The 19376-nt window shown below is 43.7% G+C and overlaps 1 protein-coding gene across 6 annotated transcripts in view; it reads right to left on the bottom strand.

The window, feature by feature from the left end:
• Window positions 1–301: 301 nt before the first annotated feature.
• MTA1 (metastasis associated 1) overlaps window positions 302–19376 on the bottom strand; it is a 219230-nt gene continuing 200155 nt past the window's right edge. For 3 of the 6 annotated variants that reach the window (XM_075330605.1, XM_075330607.1, XM_075330606.1), the window contains exons 18-20: window positions 18953–18984; window positions 7663–7814; window positions 302–1026 (exon numbers count right to left, since the gene is read on the bottom strand). In XM_075330605.1, coding sequence (XP_075186720.1) covers window positions 885–1026; window positions 7663–7814; window positions 18953–18984 — 326 coding nt within the window. In that variant the 3' untranslated portion in view covers window positions 302–884. The remainder of the gene's footprint in view (window positions 1027–7662; window positions 7815–18952; window positions 18985–19376) is intronic. The other 3 variants (XM_075330608.1, XM_075330611.1, XM_075330609.1) reach the window with 1 other exon arrangement.

Genomic DNA, 19376 nt, shown 5'->3' with positions numbered 1-19376 from the left:
CTAATGCAAGTCTTTGCGGGGAAAAAACGTAACAGGCGGCAAAATAAAAGGTTGCGTTTTTTCTGCAGAGCGCCGTATTGTGCCGCATGGCAAAAAACGGATGTGTGAAAGCAGCTTACGCGAGGTTCCACTGTATCTGGGACAGGATGCAACACAGATCAATACTGGCAGGTAAGATAACGTGGACTCTAGTAACTGTACAAAAAGTGATCACAGATTTATTTTAAGACTAAAATATTAATAGAGTGTAAACATTTTTTAGCATGACCGTTCATTGCAAAATAATTGGATAACGTACGGAAACATTTTAATTTTTTTTTTTACTTTAAACTCAAGTCACAAGAAGCACATTTATGTCTCGTCAGACCTCAAAATGAAGTTTCATAAGTTACAGATTTGTTGTCATTCAGTCTATAACTGCAAGAAGTAAAAAAAAACCCAAAAAACAAAAAAAACAAATGGCACTTCCATAAAGTAAAATGACACATCTTGTAAAAAGAAAGGCATCAGCAATGATACATTATTTCAAGTGTACAAAGTTTTTTGAATCCTATCTGTAATTTCAATGAAATAAAACACTAAACAAGTTCTGTCCGAACGTCCCTTTTAACGACTTACTTTCCCGTTTCAGTCGGCATGATCAGTCACTTCGATCCCGAATAATAATAACAATAATAACAAAAAAAAAAAAAGTCAAAATTGACACGTTTAAAAGGGAATTTAGGGAATGACTGGTTAACAAAAATTGACCAAAGGGGGTAGCAAGTCTTTAGACTTAAATGCTTGTACGAAGCATGGAATCCTTTAAAAGATGCAAAGAGTTGCAAAAAGTTTTCATTTTTCACATACTGTAAAAGTCAAGTATTATTTTGTCAAGAAACTTCTTAGTCCTCGATAACAATTGGTTCATCGTTGACGGGGTGTCGCATTGGAAGTCCCGCTTGAGATTGGCAGATGACTATGTGTCTGTACGGCCGTCTGGCAGCTCGCTTGGTTTCAGAGGATGAGAGCAGTTTGCGGGCTTTCCTAAAATATAAATAAATTACACATAATAGCCGCATTGTCCATTTTACAGAAAAAAAATGCTGTCAATGTCCAAATTTTCTTAGGACTAGGAAATACCTGCCATGATTGATTTTGTGCCCTAACATATGGCTGAGAAGCATGTACTGCAGATGGAGGCTGTATACAGAGGCTGAGGAGTGATGTACTGTAAGAAAGGCTGTATACAGGAGCAATATACTTCAGATAAAGGCTGTACACAGGGGCTAAGGCGTGATGTAGTGTGAATGGAGGCTGTACACAGAGGCTGAAGAGCAATGTACTGCAGATAGATACTGTATACACAGGATAAGGAGCCTGTATACAGACGCTGAGAAGCATGTACTGCATATGGAGGCTGTATACAGGGGCTGAGGATCACTTACTGCAAAGAAAAGTTAAATACAAAGGCTGAGGAGTGATGTACTGCAATCATTTTTAATGACAAAAAAGTCATCTTAGCCAACATCTTGTAGTAATGTCCCCCTTGTGTCCTGTATAATATGCACATCCTTGTGTCCTGTAGTTATGTCCCCCATACTGCAGCAATGTCCCCATCCTTGTGCCCTGTAGTAACGTCCCCCATCCTTGTCCTCTGTAGTAATGTCCCCATCTTGTCCCCTGTAGTAATGTCTCCCATCCTTGTGCCCTATAGTGATGTGCCCCTTCCTTGTACCCTGAGTAATGTGCCCATTTTTGGACCTGTAGTAATGTGCCCATCTTTGTACCCTGTAGTAATGTCTCCCATAGTATTGTGCCCATCCTTGTAGTATTGTCCATACTTGTGCCCTGTAGTATTGTGCTCATCCTTGTGCCCTGTAGTATTGTGCTCATCCTTGTGCCCTGTAGTATTGTGCTCATCCTTGTGCCCTGTAGTATTGTGCTCATCCTTGTGTCCTGTAGTATTGTGCTCATCCTTGTGCCCTGTAGTATTGTGCTCATCCTTGTGCCCTGTAGTATTGTGCTCATCCTTGTGCCCTGTAGTATTGTGCTCATCCTTGTGCCCTGTAGTATTGTGCTCATCCTTGTGCCCTGTAGTATTGTGCTCATCCTTGTGTCCTGTAGTATTGTGCCCATCCTTGTAGTATTGTCCATACTTGTGCCTTGTAGTATTGTGCTCATCCTTGTGCCCTGTAGTAATGTCTCCCATCCTTGTGTCCTGTAGTATTGTGCCCATCCTTGTAGTATTGTCCATACTTGTGCCCTGTAGTATTGTGCTCATCCTTGTGCCCTGTAGTAATGTCTCCCATCCTTGTGTCCTGTAGTATTGTGCCCATCCTTGTAGTATTGTCTATCCTTGTGCCTTGTAGTACTATGCCCATCCTTGTAGTATTGTCCATCCTCATGCCCATCCTTGAAGTACTGTGCCCATACTTGTAGTATTGTGCCTATCCTTGTAGTATTGTGTCCATCCTTGTAGTATTGTGCCCAGTAGTATTGTGCCGATCCTTGTAGTATTGTGCCCATCCTTGTAGTATTGTGCCCATCCTTGTAGTATTGTGCTCATCCTTGTAGTATTGTGCTCATCCTTGTAGTATTGTGCCCATCCTTGTAGTATTGTGCCCATCCTTGTAGTATTGTGCCCATCCTTGTAGTATTGTGCCCATCCTTGTAGTATTGTGCCCATCCTTGTAGTATTGTGCTCATCCTTGTAGTATTGTGCTCATCCTTGTAGTATTGTGCCCATCCTTGCAGTATTATGCCCATCCTTGTAGTATTGTCTATCCTTGTGCCTTGTAGTACTATGCCCATCCTTGTAGTATTGTCCATCCTCATGCCCATCCTTGTAGTATTGTGCCCATACTTGTTGTATTGTGCCCAGTAGTATTGTGATAATCCTTGTAGTATTGTGCCCATCCTTGTAGTATTGTGCCCATCCTTGTAGTATTGTGCCCATCCTTGTAGTATTGTGCCCATCCTTGTAGTATTGTGCCCATACTTGTAGTATTGTGCTCATCCTTGTAGTATTGTGCCCATCCTTGCAGTATTATGCCCATCCTTGTAGTATTGTCTATCCTTGTGCCTTGTAGTACTATGCCCATCCTTGTAGTATTGTCCATCCTCATGCCCATCCTTGTAGTATTGTGCCCATACTTGTAGTATTGTGCCTATCCTTGTAGTATTGTGCCCATCCTTGTAGTATTGTGCCCAGTAGTAATGTGCCCATCCTTGTAGTATTGTGCCCATCCTTGTAGTATTGTGCCCATCCTTGTAGTATTCTGCCCAGTAGTATTCTGCCCATCCTTCTAGTATTCTGCCCATCCTTCTAGTATTCTGCTCATCCTTCTAGTATTCTGCTCATCCTTGTGCCCTCATCCTCGTTCTCTATTATGCCGCTCTTTATAGACGGCAAAAAATTAAAACATTCTCCTCACCTTTCCTCCGTTCCCTCAGGGCTGCGTGCTGATCAGTGTTTGCAGCGTTTTGGAGGCGGCATGTTTCAGCTGCGTCCAGAGCGCTGGGTTGTCCACTACAAGCAGAGTGGATGGGATATCTAGAAATCCCATCCACTGTGCTTGTGCGGACCGCAGCAAACACTGACCTGCGGTGCGGCTTTCAGAGTCGCAAGGGTCCTTTGTACTGAGAATACAGGGAGGAGACCGCAGCGGCCCGAACCCTGATAGTGGGTATGAGCAGATGCGGTCTCCTGTATTCACCTGTGGAGGAGACTCACGGCCCCGCAGTCAGGACCTGCCGCATCCAGGACACAGCGGGTCCTGATCGTGAGCAGATATATACCTGCTGTTTGCGGCCTGCAGAACCTGTGACGATCGCAGCTCTATGTCGGGAGCCAGCAAATACAGTTGAATTATTTGCGGTGCCGCGCAGAGGAGCTCTGAGCACTATACCAATGGCCAATCAGATGCAAGGAGGTGACGTCATACAGCGACATCACCTCCTTGCAACTGATTGGCCGCGTCATCCATTCTTAAAGTGCAGACAGCTGCTCTGCGCGGCACCGCAAATGATTCAACTGTACTGTGCCTGCCGGCGCCGGCTCCCGGCATAATGCTGCGATCGTCACGGGGTCTGCGGGCCACAAACAGAAGCCTCAGGGGCTGCATGCGGGCCGCGTGTTTGATACCTCTGCTCTACACAGAGGCTGAGGAGCATGTACTGCATATGGAAGCTGTATACAAAGGCTGAGAAGCATGTACTGCAATCAAGGCTGTATACATGGGATGAGGAGGGATATTCGGCAATGGAGGCTGTATACAGGGACTGAGGAGCATGTACTGCAATGGAAGCTGTACATAGTGGCTAAGGAGCGATGTACTGCAGTCAGAAGCTGTATACAGGTGCTGGGAAGCATATACTGCAATGTAGGCTGTATACAAGGGCTGAGGAGCGATATTCAGCAATGGAGGCTGTATACAGGGACTGAGGAGCATGTACTGCAATGGAAGCTGTACATAGCGGCTAAGGAGCGATGTACTGCAGACAGAAGCTGTATACAGGTGCTGGGAAGCATATACTGCAATGTAGGCTGTATACAAGGGCTGAGGAGGGATATTCAGCAATGGAGGCTGTATACAGGGACTGAGGAGCATGTACTGCAATGGAAGCTGTACATAGCGGCTAAGGAGCGATGTACTGCAGACAGAAGCTGTATACAGGTGCTGGGAAGCATATACTGCAATGTAGGCTGTATACAAGGGCTGAAGAGGGATATTCAGCAATGGAGGCTGTATACAGGGACTGAGGAGCATGTACTGCAATGGAAGCTGTACATAGCGGCTAAGGAGTGATGTATTGCAGACAGAAGCTGTATACAGGTGCTGGGAAGTATATACTGCAATGTAGGCTGTATACAAGGGCTGAGGAACAATGTACTGCACATGAAGGCTGTACACAGGGACTAAGTAGCATGTACTGCAAACAGAAAACTGTCTACAGGTGGTGAGGAACATATACTGCAGGTGGAGGCTGTATACAGGGGCTGAGTACCATGTACTGCATATGGAGGCTATATACTCTGGTTTAGGGAAATGTACTATGTATGGAGACTTTATACAGGGGCTGAAGGGTGATGTACTCCAGATGGAGGCGGAGTAGCAATTTACTGCATATGGAGGCTGCATACAGGCTCCAAAAAGAATGTAAAAAGACCAAAAGCCACAGCTAATACAGATCAGGGGTACAGTACGCTATAAACCAAGGTAAAAACCCTGCATAAAATATAACCTTTAATACTACATTTAAAAGGTAATATGAACCAACATCAAGACACTAATAGTGCAGGGGACAGATGAAAGGTAACACTAAAATTAACAATACCAGAAAAAAGGTAGGGTACAGCTGGCCCTAGTGACCCTAAATCTGAGCCTACCTAGCAATGGGGGGTATGACGCCCAAGGATTGTGGAGCCCCCATTCACCGATGGGAAACCCTAATAGTCCCTAAATCACCCTACACTAAATACACATAAACACGCAAAAATAGTGAAAAATAATTCCAAATGTTAAAAAAACAGATCAAGATGACTAAGCAAGCACTAATATGTCATAATAAACATTATTGTCACTCATCTGGTAGGAGGTCCAGTAGTCGGGGTCCTCAAAGAAAACGTCATCCAGATGCATTTCCCTCTATGGGATCCACCGGGTTCATCAGGGGACAGTTTGGTAGGAGTCCAGGATAATAGACGTTACATCCCAGGAGCAGCCGGAATCAGGATGCTTGCGGAGGATATCCTCCATTATTAGGTAGGGTCAGATTTAGGGTCAGCTGCACCCTACCTTTTTTCTGGTATTGCTAATTTTAGTGTTACCTTTCATCTGTCCCCTGCACTATGAGTGTTTTGATTTTTGTTCGTATTACCTTTTAACTGTAGGATTAAAGGTTATATTTTATGTGGGGCTTTATTTTATGTGGGGGGTTTTCCTTGGTTTATAGAATCCATAAAGAATGTACTGCAAATGGAGCCTGTACAAAGGGGTTGAGGAGTATGTACTATAGATGGAGGCTGTATACAAGGGCTGAGGAGCGATGTAATCCAGATGGAGACTGTACACAGGAACTAAGGTGCAAAGTACTACAGACAGAGGCTGTACACAGAGGCTGAGGAGCATACACTGCATATGGAAGCGGTATACATAGTTTGAGGAGTGAGATACTGCAATGGAGGCTGTATACAGGGATTGAAGAGCGATGTAATCCAGATGGAGACTGTACACAGGGACTAAGGTGCAAAGTACTACAGACAGAGGCTGTACACAGAGGCTGAGGAGCATACACTGCATATGGAAGCTGTATACATAGTTTGAGGAGTGAGATACTGCAATGGAGGCTGTATACAGGGATTGAAGAGCAATGTTCTGTAATAGAGGTTGTTTACAAGGACTGAGGAGCATATATTGCATATGGAGGCAGTATAGAAGGGCTGAAAAACGATGTACAGAAGATGGAGGCTGTATACAAAGACTAAGGAGCCATATACAGATGGAGGCTGTACATAAAGACCGAGAAGCATATACTGCTTATGGAAGCTGTATACAGGGACTAAGGAGCCATAGACAGATGGAGGCTGTACATAAAGACCGAGAAGCATATACTGCTTATGGAAGCTGTATACAGGGACTAAGGAGCCATATACAGATGGAGGCTGTACATAAAGACCGAGAAGCATATACTGCTTATGGAAGCTGTATACAGGGACTAGGGAGCCATATACAGATGGAGGCTCTACATAAAGACCGAGAAGCATATACTGCTTATGGAAGCTGTATACAGGGACTAGGGAGCCATATACAGATGGAGGCTCTACATAAAGACCGAGAAGCATATACTGCTTATGGAAGCTGTATACAGGGACTAGGGAGCCATATACAGATGGAGGCTCTACATAAAGACCGAGAAGCATATACTGCTTATGGAAGCTGTATACAGGGACTAAAAAGCCATATACAGATGGAGGCTGTACATAGAGGCTGGAAAACATATACTGCTTATGGAAGCTGTATACAGGGTCTGAAGAGCATGTACTGCAGATGGAGGCTGTATACAGTGCTTGAGGAGCAAGTACTGTAGACGGATGCCTTATATAGGTGAGGATCATGGACTGCAAATGGAGACTGTATACAGTGAATGGGGAATATGTACTGCTTATAGAGGCTAAGGAGGAATGTACTGCACATGGAGGCACACTGCATATGGAGCTGTATACTTGGACTGAGGAGCATGTACTGCATTTGAAGGCTGAGGAGAATGTAGTGCATGTGGAAGCTGTATACGGAAGCATGTACTTATTATGGAGGGCAAAATTTGCCAGCCAGCCCCTGTCAGAAATAGATGGAAAACAAGTAGGTGGGAAAATGCACTCCACTATTTGGTCACTTCAGTGGTGCACCGAGCGGCTGTGCTTAGTGTGAGCAGTCATTTTACGCTGACATGATTTTTTCATACACTGCAGTAAGTTGAGGTTAAAAAGCTTTAGATCTGCATTAATACATTCTGTCCGTCCATAATATTAAAAAAAAAATATCCAAGCAAAAAAAGTGGAGAAAGCAAAATTCAAATTACAGATTCTGAATACTACAATAAACATTGGCCATGTAGACTGCTCGCTAATGTCAGCTCCGAGGCTTAGAACATTACGTTAGTTATTGTAATGGCACCTACCTGGTTTCTTCTGTCGCCATATAAAAAACATCATCCGGTGCATCAATCCAGTTCATCTGCCTCCTCTTGACTGGAGGCAGACAGCCACCTCGGATTAATCTGACCTTTGCTGGGTAGGATTTCCCATTGAGCAGTAAGTTTCGGTTTGGTCCCTTTGGAAAAAGAAAAAAAACAACAAAACACATAGTTCTAAAAAAACAAATGACGTTTCCAGGCAGCAGTAACCGATAAATACCCCTGATTCTGACGCACTTTTCCGTTTTATGCTGCGCCGCTCTAGTGCAGAGATATTCACATTTGTTGCTCTTGCAGCGCACCATGTGAAATCTCTACTTGCAGTCCAATTATGAAGATTTCAGAATCTTCTCTGGAGGCAGGTGCTTTCACCCCTTATTGCCAGATGTAGCTTATCTAGCAGTCTATTAGTATCACACACAACCCCAGAGACGCCCAGTTGCACTACAAGCAGAGATTTCACATTCTGCACTCCAAAAGCAACAAATGTGAATATCTCTGCGATGGAACGACGCAGTGTAAAACGGAAAAGAGTGGCAGAATTAGGGGAACTCAGGGATTTTTACCATGTATTTAATTTTTTAAGCAAGTAAAGGGTCCTGTTTAAATCAATCTATTATAAATTCTATAATTGATTAATGTATATATACAAAAATATTTTAATTGTCAGCTAGCTACAATGGACAAACCAAGATGAAAAGGCGTTGTCCCCCTTCTCAATCACTATATTTCCCCCATGTAAAATAATAACAGCTAAAGATAACTATATATATATATATATATATATATATATATATATATATATACACACACACACACAGTACAGATCAAAAGTTTGGACACACTTTCTCATTCAATGAGGTTTTTTTATTTTCATGACTCTGAAAATTGTAGATTCACATTGAAGGCATCAAAACTATGAATTACCACATGTGGAATGAAATACTTACCAAAAAAGTGTGAAACAACTGAAAATATGTCTTATATTCTAGGTTCTTCAGAGTAGCCACCTTTTGCTTTGATTACTGCTTTGCACACTCTTGGCATTCTCTTGATGAGCTTCAAGAGGTCGTCACCGGAAATGGTCTTCCAACAGTCTTGAAGGAGTTCCCAGAGATGCTTAGTACTTGTTGGCCCTTTTTGCCTTCACTCTGCGGTCCAGCTCACCCCAAACCATCTCGATTGGGTTCAGATCTGGTGACTGTGGAGACCAGGTCATCTGTCGTAGCATCCCATCACTCTCCTTCTTAGTCAGATAGCCCTTACACAGCCTGGAGGTATGTTTGGGGTTATTGTCATGTTGAAAAATAAATGATGGTCCAACTAAACGCAAACCGGATGGAATAGCACGCCGCTGCAAGATGCTGTGGTAGCCATGCTGGTTCTGTATGTCTTCAATTTTGAATAAATCCCCAACAGTATCACCAGAAAAGCACCCCCACACCATCACACCTCCTCCTCCATGCTTGACGGTGGGAACCAGCCATGTAGAGTCCATACATTCACCTTTTCTACAGACACGGTGGTTGGATCCAAAGATCTCAAATTTGGACTCATCAGACCAAAGCACAGATTTCCACTGGTCTAATGTCCATTCCTTGTGTTCTTTAGCCCAAACAAGTATCTTCTGCTTGTTGCCTGTCCTTAGCAGTGGTTTCCTAGCAGCTATTTTACCATGAAGGCTGCTGCACAAAGTCTCCTCTTAACAGTTGTTCTAGTGATGAGAAGGTGTGTCCAAACGTTTGGTCTGTACTGTATATATATTATTACATTACATGGGGGAAACCAACTGAGTGAGAGGAGGTTGTATAAGTAGTGGAAAATTGGAAGTCCTATGAATATATACTTTTCATATTAGCTATCCTCCCAATTTAAGGGCTAACCCCACTCTTGCTATACTATCATACCCAAGAATCAGTAATACATAAGATCTTATCCACCCCAAGATGTTGGAATACAGATTGCTATTGAGCACATAATCTATATATACTGAAGTTTTGTTTTTATTTAGTAAGGTGGATGGGGTTACCGATTGCTCCTTTTAAAAGGGCAGATAAGTTGGTTGTACAAAGCACCGATTGACAATATACATGTTTGATAGATATTTGATAGAAAATTGTGGGATTGTATGTATATATTTCAGTTATCGTGAGGTTTCGTTCCGTCCTCCCACACTCCCCATCTTATCCTGTTTACATTACAAGCGATAGGCACTTCTTTAGATGGAGGGATGTGCATAAAAAGGATGCAGTCATGAGGAATGAGTGAAATACTATTTGATGGAACGTGTTGAAAGTGTGAAATCGTCTGTTTGCTCAGGAAAATATTGCCCCATGAAAAAAACCCTAAGGCTATGTGCGCACTGGAAAATGGAATTTTCTCAAGAAAATTCCGCAGGCATTGAAAGATTACCGCACCCGCGGTAAAAAAACCGCGGCAAACCGCACCCGAAAACCGCATGCGGTGTGCCGCGGTTTTACCGCGGTATTGTTCGCGGTATTGCCGTGTGCGGGTTGGTACATGTGCTTTATTGCATTCAATGCAATAAAGCACATTGAAGAAAAAGAAAAAAAAAATCATTTCCTTCTGAGATAGATAGTAGAGAGATAAATAGAGGGATAGAAGAATAGATAGAGGGATAGATAGAGGGATAGATAGATGGATAGATAGATAGAGGGATAGATAGATAGATAGATAGATAGATAGATAGATAGATAGAGGACAGATCGCTGCAGTTCTCCCGAGCGGTAATGTGTGTTCACATTACCGGCCGTGGGAAATGCCCTGTGGTTACCTCTGCAGTCTCGCTGTGAGGCTGCATTCAGCGCTGTGACCGTGTCAATCGCGGCTGGATGCAAGCATCGCAGGACGTGGAATACGCCGGAGCGGTGTGTTTCGGGCGGGGGGTTAATAGACGGGTGAACGAGGCTTTTTTGTGTTTTATTTAAAATAAAGGATTTTTCGGTGTGTGTTTTTTCACTTTACTTACGGGTTGATCATGTTAGCTGTCTCATAGCCGCTGCCATGATCAAGCCTGGACTTAGTGGCGGCGATCCGCCGCCATTAACTCCTTATTACCTGGATCGCCACCGCATCACGGCATCTAGAAGAGCTGGGGACACTCCGGTACTGCCGCATAATGCATGCGACAGTCCCGGGGCAGCTGCGGCTGATATTCTCGGCTGCGGGAGGGGGGAGGGAGGTGGGGGACATTAACCCTGCCCCTCGCTCTCCCCAGCCTGAGAATACCGGGCCGCCGCTGTGTGTTTACCTCGGCTGGAAGGTAAAAATACAGCGGAGCCCATGTTTTTTTTTTCTATATTTCCGTTTGCTTTTTATGTGTGTTCTATGTGTCTGTGTTCTATGTCTGTGATGTGTGTGTGTGTTCTATGTCTGTGATGTGTGTGCTTACTCTCTGCTCCGCTTCCTCTTCCTGTCATAATGACATCACTTCCCTGCAAAACCGCATTCAGCGATGAACATTACCGCAGGTAAACTGCGAAATACCGCAGGGAATAACGCAGGAAAACGCAATGAACCGCACAGTATTTGCTGCCTGCGTTATTCCCTGCAGGATTTCACGATTACATTGCAGTCAATGGAGTGAAATCCCGCAGCGACATACGGAAAAGAATTGACATGCAATTGTTTTTGCTGCGGGAATCCCGCAGCAAAACATGCAGCTGTCAAAATCCGCCTAGTGCGCACAGCATTTTTTTTCCCATAGGTTTTGCTGGTGATTCACTGCAGAGATGTTATGAACATTTTCTGCAGCGAAACATGCAGCAAAACCGCAGGAAATCCGCGGAAAAAAACAGTAAGTGCGCACAGGGCCTAAAGGAGTAAATGACACCCACACCGGGGTCTCCTGGGAAATATACCTGGTAAATGCACACAGCGCTGCACAAATAGGCAAAAACTAGTGGACCTATTGGCCCACATGTGTAAACAAATATGAAGCTTTAAATTTGCCTTGGTGGCACTAAATAGTTTTCCTCAAGACTTTCCGATTTGTTAATTGGAAAATGAAAAAAACAATATTAAAAGCTAAAAAGCAACTTCAGTTCTGTAATTTCGCCCAAGGCGCCATTGATTACGGAGTCAAAAGTTCTAATTTATCCACATGAAAGTTGATAACTTGCTAACAGAGTCCAACTGCTGGGATAACACGGACCCTGAGGAAGGAGCTCAGAATGTTCCATACATTGTGTAAGTGACTGATGGAGAAAGCAGAGCACACGGATCGGCCATCTCTTACTGTCCGATAGACAATGAACAGTCCGATGAGACATTTCAGTGTTTAGTCAGCCGGACCCGCACTTTTCAGCAAGTTATCAGCTATCATGTGGATAGGTGATCATTTAAATTTTTGGAATAACTTTTCAACCTTTATTCAAATTTATAAACTGACTGACAAGATGCATGGTAGGTCCAGGAGTCACGTGGAGTTGCATTAACGGGTCCAAAGTCACCAACTTGCCAAGGCCAAGAGGTCATGATGTTATCAAGATGTATGGCAAGATAAATACTAAACTGCACACAGGATTGAACGTTGGAAAAAATTTACTTTGTTAAGCAGGACAGACCATGCCCTGCCTCTTTCTCCCACTTCTCTGGCGTTAACTGGGTTAGGACAAGTGGGACAGCTCCTACCCCTACAATCATGATATCGCATGACACTAACAGGATAGTCTTAATGGGGTTGTCCAGGCTTGAGGCTCAAATCTGCAGTCATTGACTGTACAGTCATGTGACTGTACACTTGGAAATACTCTTAGTGCGCAGTGTACATGTTGTCAGGATTCACTGCCACCGTGAGCGGGAGACTCTGTGACCGCAAGTCAAGTATGAAATTTGCATAAATGCAGTCACATGCCAACTAGACATCCACAGTCTTGCTCAATACAATTGAATGGAGCAAGTCTGGACATGTCTAGTTGGAAGGTGGCTGGAAGTATGCAAAAACATACACTTGCAGTCATTTGACCACCCGCTCTGAGCGAACCCTGCAGATTAAGGTCCCAAGCCTAGACAACACCTTTAAGGTTGCCAGGGAACATTACCAGGAGGATTCCATCTTCACTGGAAAACAAACACTATTTATAAGAGCATTTAAGCAAGTTAATCCCAGCACGCAGTCCAACCATAGCTCAAATCAGTGGTGGTTATTTTACTATAAGTTATATTTCTACAAAGACATGCCCCTGAATACCAAATACTCCAAGAGGGCCTATTTGCTGAAACATCCCTGTACAAACTTTAAAAATGTAATTTACACAAGCACTGTTGGATGTCCTGGAAAATAAACTTGAGACTCTGTCCCTAGAAACAGCCTCTGCACTTTATGGACCCTTTCCCGGGGAACATACCATTGATGGTCTAAGGCTCCTTTCACATTGTGTTTCAGTAGCTCCATCGGGGCATATGTCCGAAATCCCGCCCCTCCCCCCCACAAAACGGACGTATGCGCCGACAGGACCAGTCTGCTACGTCTGGTAAGGCGCCTGCAGAAAGTGTATAGACCTGAAAATGGTGCACATGCTTGCTCTGTCTGCTCCATTATATTCAATGGCCCTGTTTGAGCATACGTCCGAAACACGTTTTGTGGTTTGTGGGGCGGGATTTCGGACATATGCCCCGACAGAGCCACTGAAACGCAATGTGAAAGGAGCCTAAGGGCAGCTAACTGGAACTTGGTAGTTTCTGGAATTCAGTCAATGGCCAGTGTGAGAAGAAGAAGAAGAATTTCCAATATTCTCCGAAGAGTTCTGGAGTGTTTGTTTATTTATACCCTCCGAGAAAATAGGCTTACCATTCAAAAACGTAGACGTTTCTTTTATGATAGGAAATAACAGAATACCTAGCTGCTATAGAATTAATTAAATGACACTCCCTGTGTCCACCCAGCTTACTCACAGTCCTCAACAGGTCTTTGTTCTGAACAGTTCTTGTGAGAACTAATGCACCCTATGAAATTTGGCAAAAGTGATCGGCCAATTCTTCTGGTGGTATCCGCTTGAAAGCCGCCATTATCTTATATATGGAATTAAAAAAAACAGCAACAACAAATCCAATGCAAAGGATGTCCAAAAAGAGTCACAAAATGTTGACAACCACATTGCAAACTAATGCAGTTATAAGCACAAGAAAACCCACAAAAAAAAACAAAAACCATGCCATTTATATATAAATTATAATTAACAGATGTATTGTTTGCGCAGATACATTTTAGGCAGTGGAGTAACTAGAGTTTAATGGACCCCGGTGCAAAGTTTGGACCTGGGGCCCTCCAAATGTACACAGACACTCGGGGTACAAGATAGTGTCGCTGACACTTGGCTCCTTCCCTCGGCACCCAGCTTTCCCATGCTCTGATATACAGCTTTCCCTCGGCACACACCTTCCCCAGGCTCTGCTATACATCATTTCCTCAGCACGCAGCTTTCTTATGCTCTGATATACAGCTTTCCCTCGGCACCCAGCTTTCCCATGCTCTGATATACAGCTTTCCCTCGGCACACACCTTCCCCAGGCTCTGCTATACATCTTTTCCTCAGCACGCAGCTTTCTTATGCTCTGATATACAGCTTTCCCTCGGCACCCAGCTTTCCCATGCTCTGATATACAGCTTTCCCTCGGCACCCAGCTTTCCTATGCTCTGATATACAGCTTTCCCTCGGCACACACCTTCCCCAGGCTCTGCTATACATCTTTCCCTCAGCACGCAGCTTTCTTATGCTCTGATATACATCTTTCTCTTAGCACCCAGCTTTCCTATGCTCTCATATCATGGGAAAGCTATATACCAGAGCATGGGAAACAGCTTCTTTCCCTCAGCACAAAACATTCCCATCCCATGCGTTTATCTTTGTCCCATCCGCATATATAGCTCTCCAAATACTATAATGGCCCCCACATAGCAATCCATATAGTACAATGGGTCCCACATAACCCATCATATATTATAATGCAGCCCCCATAGTCCTTCATATTATATTATGCAGCCCCCATACAATTTAATGCACCCATAAGCCTCCATTATTATGCACCCCCATAGTCCATGTATAAGATATCCTTCATATTAAATAATGCAGCCCCCATACCATTTAATGCACTTCCATAGTCCTCCATGTTTTATAATGCAGCCCCATAGTCCTTCATATTATTTTATGCAGCCCCCATACCATTTAATGCACTTCTATAGTCCTCCATGTTTTATAATGCAGCCCCATAGTCCTTCATATTATTTTATGCAGCCCCCATACCATTTAATGCACTTCTATAGTCCTCCATGTTTTATAATGCAGCCCCATAGTCCTTCATATTATTTTATGCAGCCCCCATACCATTTAATCCACCCCATAGGCCTCCATGTACTATAATGCACCCCCATAGTCCATGTATAAGGTGTACTTCATATTGTGTTATGCAGCCCCCACACCGTTTAATGCACCCCCATAGGCTTCTGGCCACTGTGTATTCTCCGATTAAAAAAATAAATAAAATGAAATAAACCTGTCCTCACCGATCTTCGTTCCCCCGCTGCGCCGGTCAGAACGTCCTCCCATCCTGCGCTCTGCATGTCTCAGCACAGCAGTCGCCCAGTGGTGATGTCACCGCGAGCTGCTGCACTGAGACGTCGAGCGCAGGCACAGGGGGCAGAATTATTAAGGATGGAGCAGAGTGTTTTGCTCCATCCTTCATCATTACTTTGTGCAATGACGGGCGAGGGCGGTCCAGTGCTGCCGCTGCCACCGGGGCCCCGCCTTACTCACAGGCTGCGTAGTCTGCCACTGAACAGCGCAGCTCCTCTCTCACAGAGAGGAGCCGGCTGCTTCTCTGCAGGGCGGGCGCTGAGCCCCAAACCCTGCTGGGCAAGGTCACAGTTGCGATCTCTGCAACCGCTGTCATTACGCCCGATTCTAGGATATTCTCCCATGTGATAAAACAGAACCCAAAACAATTCTGATTCAGACGCAAAGCGGCACTAAAATCCACAAGACAAGTAGATTCATTTTGGCATGGATTTTACCCTTTGAATCCACAGTGATAATCTGCATTGAAATCATCCGTAGATTATAGGTGACAATTTTTAAATCTCATTTGCTCTCCTGCCTGCAGATTTTATGTTTACAAATCCATACGGAAAATCTGCAGTAAATCCAATCCACAAAAGGCCATTTCAGGTCAGTGCTTTAAATATAACTCACTCACACTGCTCTTTTTTTTCGGAGACTGAGCGCTGGACCTGGGGAGGGTGAGTAAAGTAAAGAAGGGGCTTTCCAGTTTAAAGGAGACATTATGGGGTGCAGCTTAAATAGTCTATAATTGTTTTAATGGCTATCTGTAAAATAGTAATTTCCTGCTGGGCATGTGGTGGTTGTATGCGTACACAAAAAGTCAATTCGAGCATGCATAGTCAAAGTTTTTTTTACTACCCAACACCCCCAATAAATGACACAGAAAAGCAAACGTTTCTATTCCACTTGGCAATGTCACAAGAAGGCACCAATATATCCTGTCACCACTGGTCACACATACGAGATCCCTAGGGAATAATAACGCTGATGAAACATATCAACAGGTGCCTCATACACAAAACCTCATACAGAGTAAAGCCAGCCAAACCTGCATGTTTTGGCGGGAATGGCTAATGTGTAAACATGTTAGGGAAGTATCCTACAGTTTATATTCTAATGCCCGATCATTGCGTTCTCTGGCTAGGTAGGCCGCTGCCAGAAGGAGACGTAATGGTAGTTTATATTCTAATGCCCAATCATTGCGTTTTCCGGCTAGGTAGGCCGCCAACAGAAGGAGATGCAATGGTAGTTTATAGTCTAATGCCCGATCATTGCATTCTCCGGCTAGATAGGCCGCCAACAGAAGGAGACGTAACGGTAGTTTATATTCTAATGCTTGATCATTGCATTCTCCGGCTAGATAGGCCGCTGCCAGAAGGAAAAGTAACGGTAGTTTATATTCTAATGCCCGATCAATGCGTTCTCCGGCTAGGTAGGCCACTGCCAGAAGGAAAAGTAACGGTAGTTTATATTCTAATGCCCGATCAATGCGTTCTCCGGCTAGGTAGGCCACTGCCAGAAGGAAAAGTAACGGTAGTTTATATTCTAATGCCCGATCATTGCGTTCTCCGGCTAGATAGGCCGCTGCCAGAAGGAGACGTAACGGTAGTTTATATTCTAATGCCAGATCATTGCGTTCTCCGGCTAGGTAGGCTGCTGCCAGAAGAAAAAGTAATGGTAGTTTATATTTTAATGCCTGATCATTGCGTTCTCCGGCTAGGTAGGCCGCCAACAGAAGGAGATGCAAGGTAGTTTATATTCTAATGCTTGATCATTGCATTCTCCGGCTAGATAGGCCGCTGCCAGAAAGAAAAGTAACGATAGTTTATATGCTAATGCCCGATCATTGTGTTCTCCGGCTAGGTAGGCCGCCAACAGAAGTAGAAGCATCAGCAGTTTAAAGAGGTTGTCCACTACTTTTACATTGATGGACTATCCTTAGGAGAAGTCATTATTGTTTGATCGGCCAGGGTCTGACACCTGGCACACCAGCTAATCAGCTATCCTTGGTGCCGGCGGGAGCAGACAGACAAAAATGCTCAGTTCCGGAGCTGCTCTGCTAACGGATAGCAGCAGCAGGGTACTGCACATATACCTCTTTTTAATTAATAGGAGGCAGATGTGCATTACCCAACCGCCAGCGCTATCAGAAGACGGGGCGGCGGCTCTGAGACTGAACATTGCCGGCTGCCTGCACCTCAAATAGCAGATTGTCAAGGGTGCTGGGTGTCAGCCCCCATTGGATCAGACATTAATGGCTTCCAAAGGATAGGTCATCAACGTAAAAGAAGTGGACAACCTCTTTAAACTCTAACGCCCAATCATAGTGTTATCCGGCTAGATAGATCACTGCCAAAAGTGGAAGTATCGGCAGTTTATATTCTAACACCATATCATTTCGTTCTCTGGCTAGTTAGGCCGCTGCCAAACGTAGAATTATCGGCGGTATTTCTTAACAAACGATCTGTTCATTCTCCAGCTAGTTAGGCCGCTGCCAGAAGCAGAAGTATCGGCAATTTATATTCTAACACTCGATCTTTGCGTTCTCTAACTAGATAGGCCGCTGCCCGAAGTAGAAGGATGGGCAGTTTATATTCTAACACCCGATCTTTGCATTCACTAGCTAGATAGGCCACTGCCAGAAGTAGAAGGATCGGCCCCTTATATTCTAACACCCGATCTTTGCGTTCACTAGCTAGATAGGCCACTGCCTGAAGTAGAAGGTTTTGCAGTTTATATTCTAACACCCGAACTTTGCGTTCTCCAGCTAGATAGGCCGCTGCCAGAAGTAGAAGTATCGGAAGTTTATATTCTAACACCCGATCTTTGCGTTCTCAAGCTAGATAGGCCGCTGCCCGAAGTAGACGTATCGGCAGTTTAATCCAGACACCAGATCCGTTCGTTCTCTGGCTAGATAGGCCGCTGCCAGAAGTATCGTCAGTTTAATCCAGACACCAATTCTCTTTGATCTCGGGCTAGATAGGCCGCTGCCAGAAGGAGGAGTGTAGACAGTTTAAATTCTAACACTTGATCATTGCATTCTCTGGCTAGATAGGCCGCCGTCAGAAGGAGAAGTATCGGCAGTTTAAATTCAAACGCCTAATCCAATCATTATCTAGTTAGATAGCCGCTGCCAATCTAGATAAGTTGCTCCAGAGGCATCTGGCAGTGGATTCCTACATTCTGGAGAACACATGAATACTTGTTCTAGAGTTTGAATACTAGCTATCAGTCGCTTGAAAACCTGTATGTTTGGACAACCTTTTTAATATGCATGGACAGTTTTAGATGATGCCAATATGGAGGCAGGTAGCAGATAGATGTTACCAGCAGTATGTACGCCTTGGCTAAATGTTCATGGCAGTATCTTGCATTAGAAAAAGGCACATTCTGCTATATCACACACGAACAAGACTTTGCAGTAAACATAAGCTATTCAATGTTTGGAATATAAAATTTAAAAGTTTATGTGATGATGTAAAAACAAAATGCTACATCTAAAATAATAAATCTCCAAAGTCTAAATCAATCCTTAATTAAACCCTCCCTTGGTTGATAAAACAAAAAAAAAAAGTAAAAAAAAAAAAATGTCAAAAACAGAAAAAAAAAATGTGCTGAATTTCAGGTGCACAAAACCACTTCAAGCTAATTGCATTGGAAGTTTTTGGTTTCTCTTTAAATGAACATTATCTTACCATTTGTCTGGTTTGTCCATGGTTAGGAATACCTAACAAACATGAAAAAAATAGATTTGGTAAGACATTGTTTCTGAGTAGTTTCTGCAAATTTCACAAACATTTCAAACACTGTTAAAAAAAAAATAAATAAAAAAAATAACACAACATATACTGCACGGTGTAGAGATCGTACATAATATTGCACCAGTTAGTAAGTAATCCTACAACTTCCACTACCCAAACAGCAAGCAAATGGCGTCTATGTCCAGTGTAACTATATAGTGGTGGGTACACACCATATTTACAATGGTTTAAGTTACTTGCTTAAATGTATTATTCTCTATGTACTGTTAAGTTTACCCCCAAAAGAAAGCAGACACTCCCTAAAAGAATCGCACTTAAGAAACCCCAAACAATTAGTTGGCACGTGAATGTGCTCTCA

The sequence above is a fragment of the Anomaloglossus baeobatrachus genome, chromosome 12 (assembly GCF_048569485.1).
Source record: "Anomaloglossus baeobatrachus isolate aAnoBae1 chromosome 12, aAnoBae1.hap1, whole genome shotgun sequence".
Lineage (NCBI taxonomy): Eukaryota > Metazoa > Chordata > Amphibia > Anura > Aromobatidae > Anomaloglossus > Anomaloglossus baeobatrachus.
The sequence above is the reverse complement of the archived record's forward strand: the minus strand, read 5'-3'. Positions and strand labels throughout refer to the sequence as shown.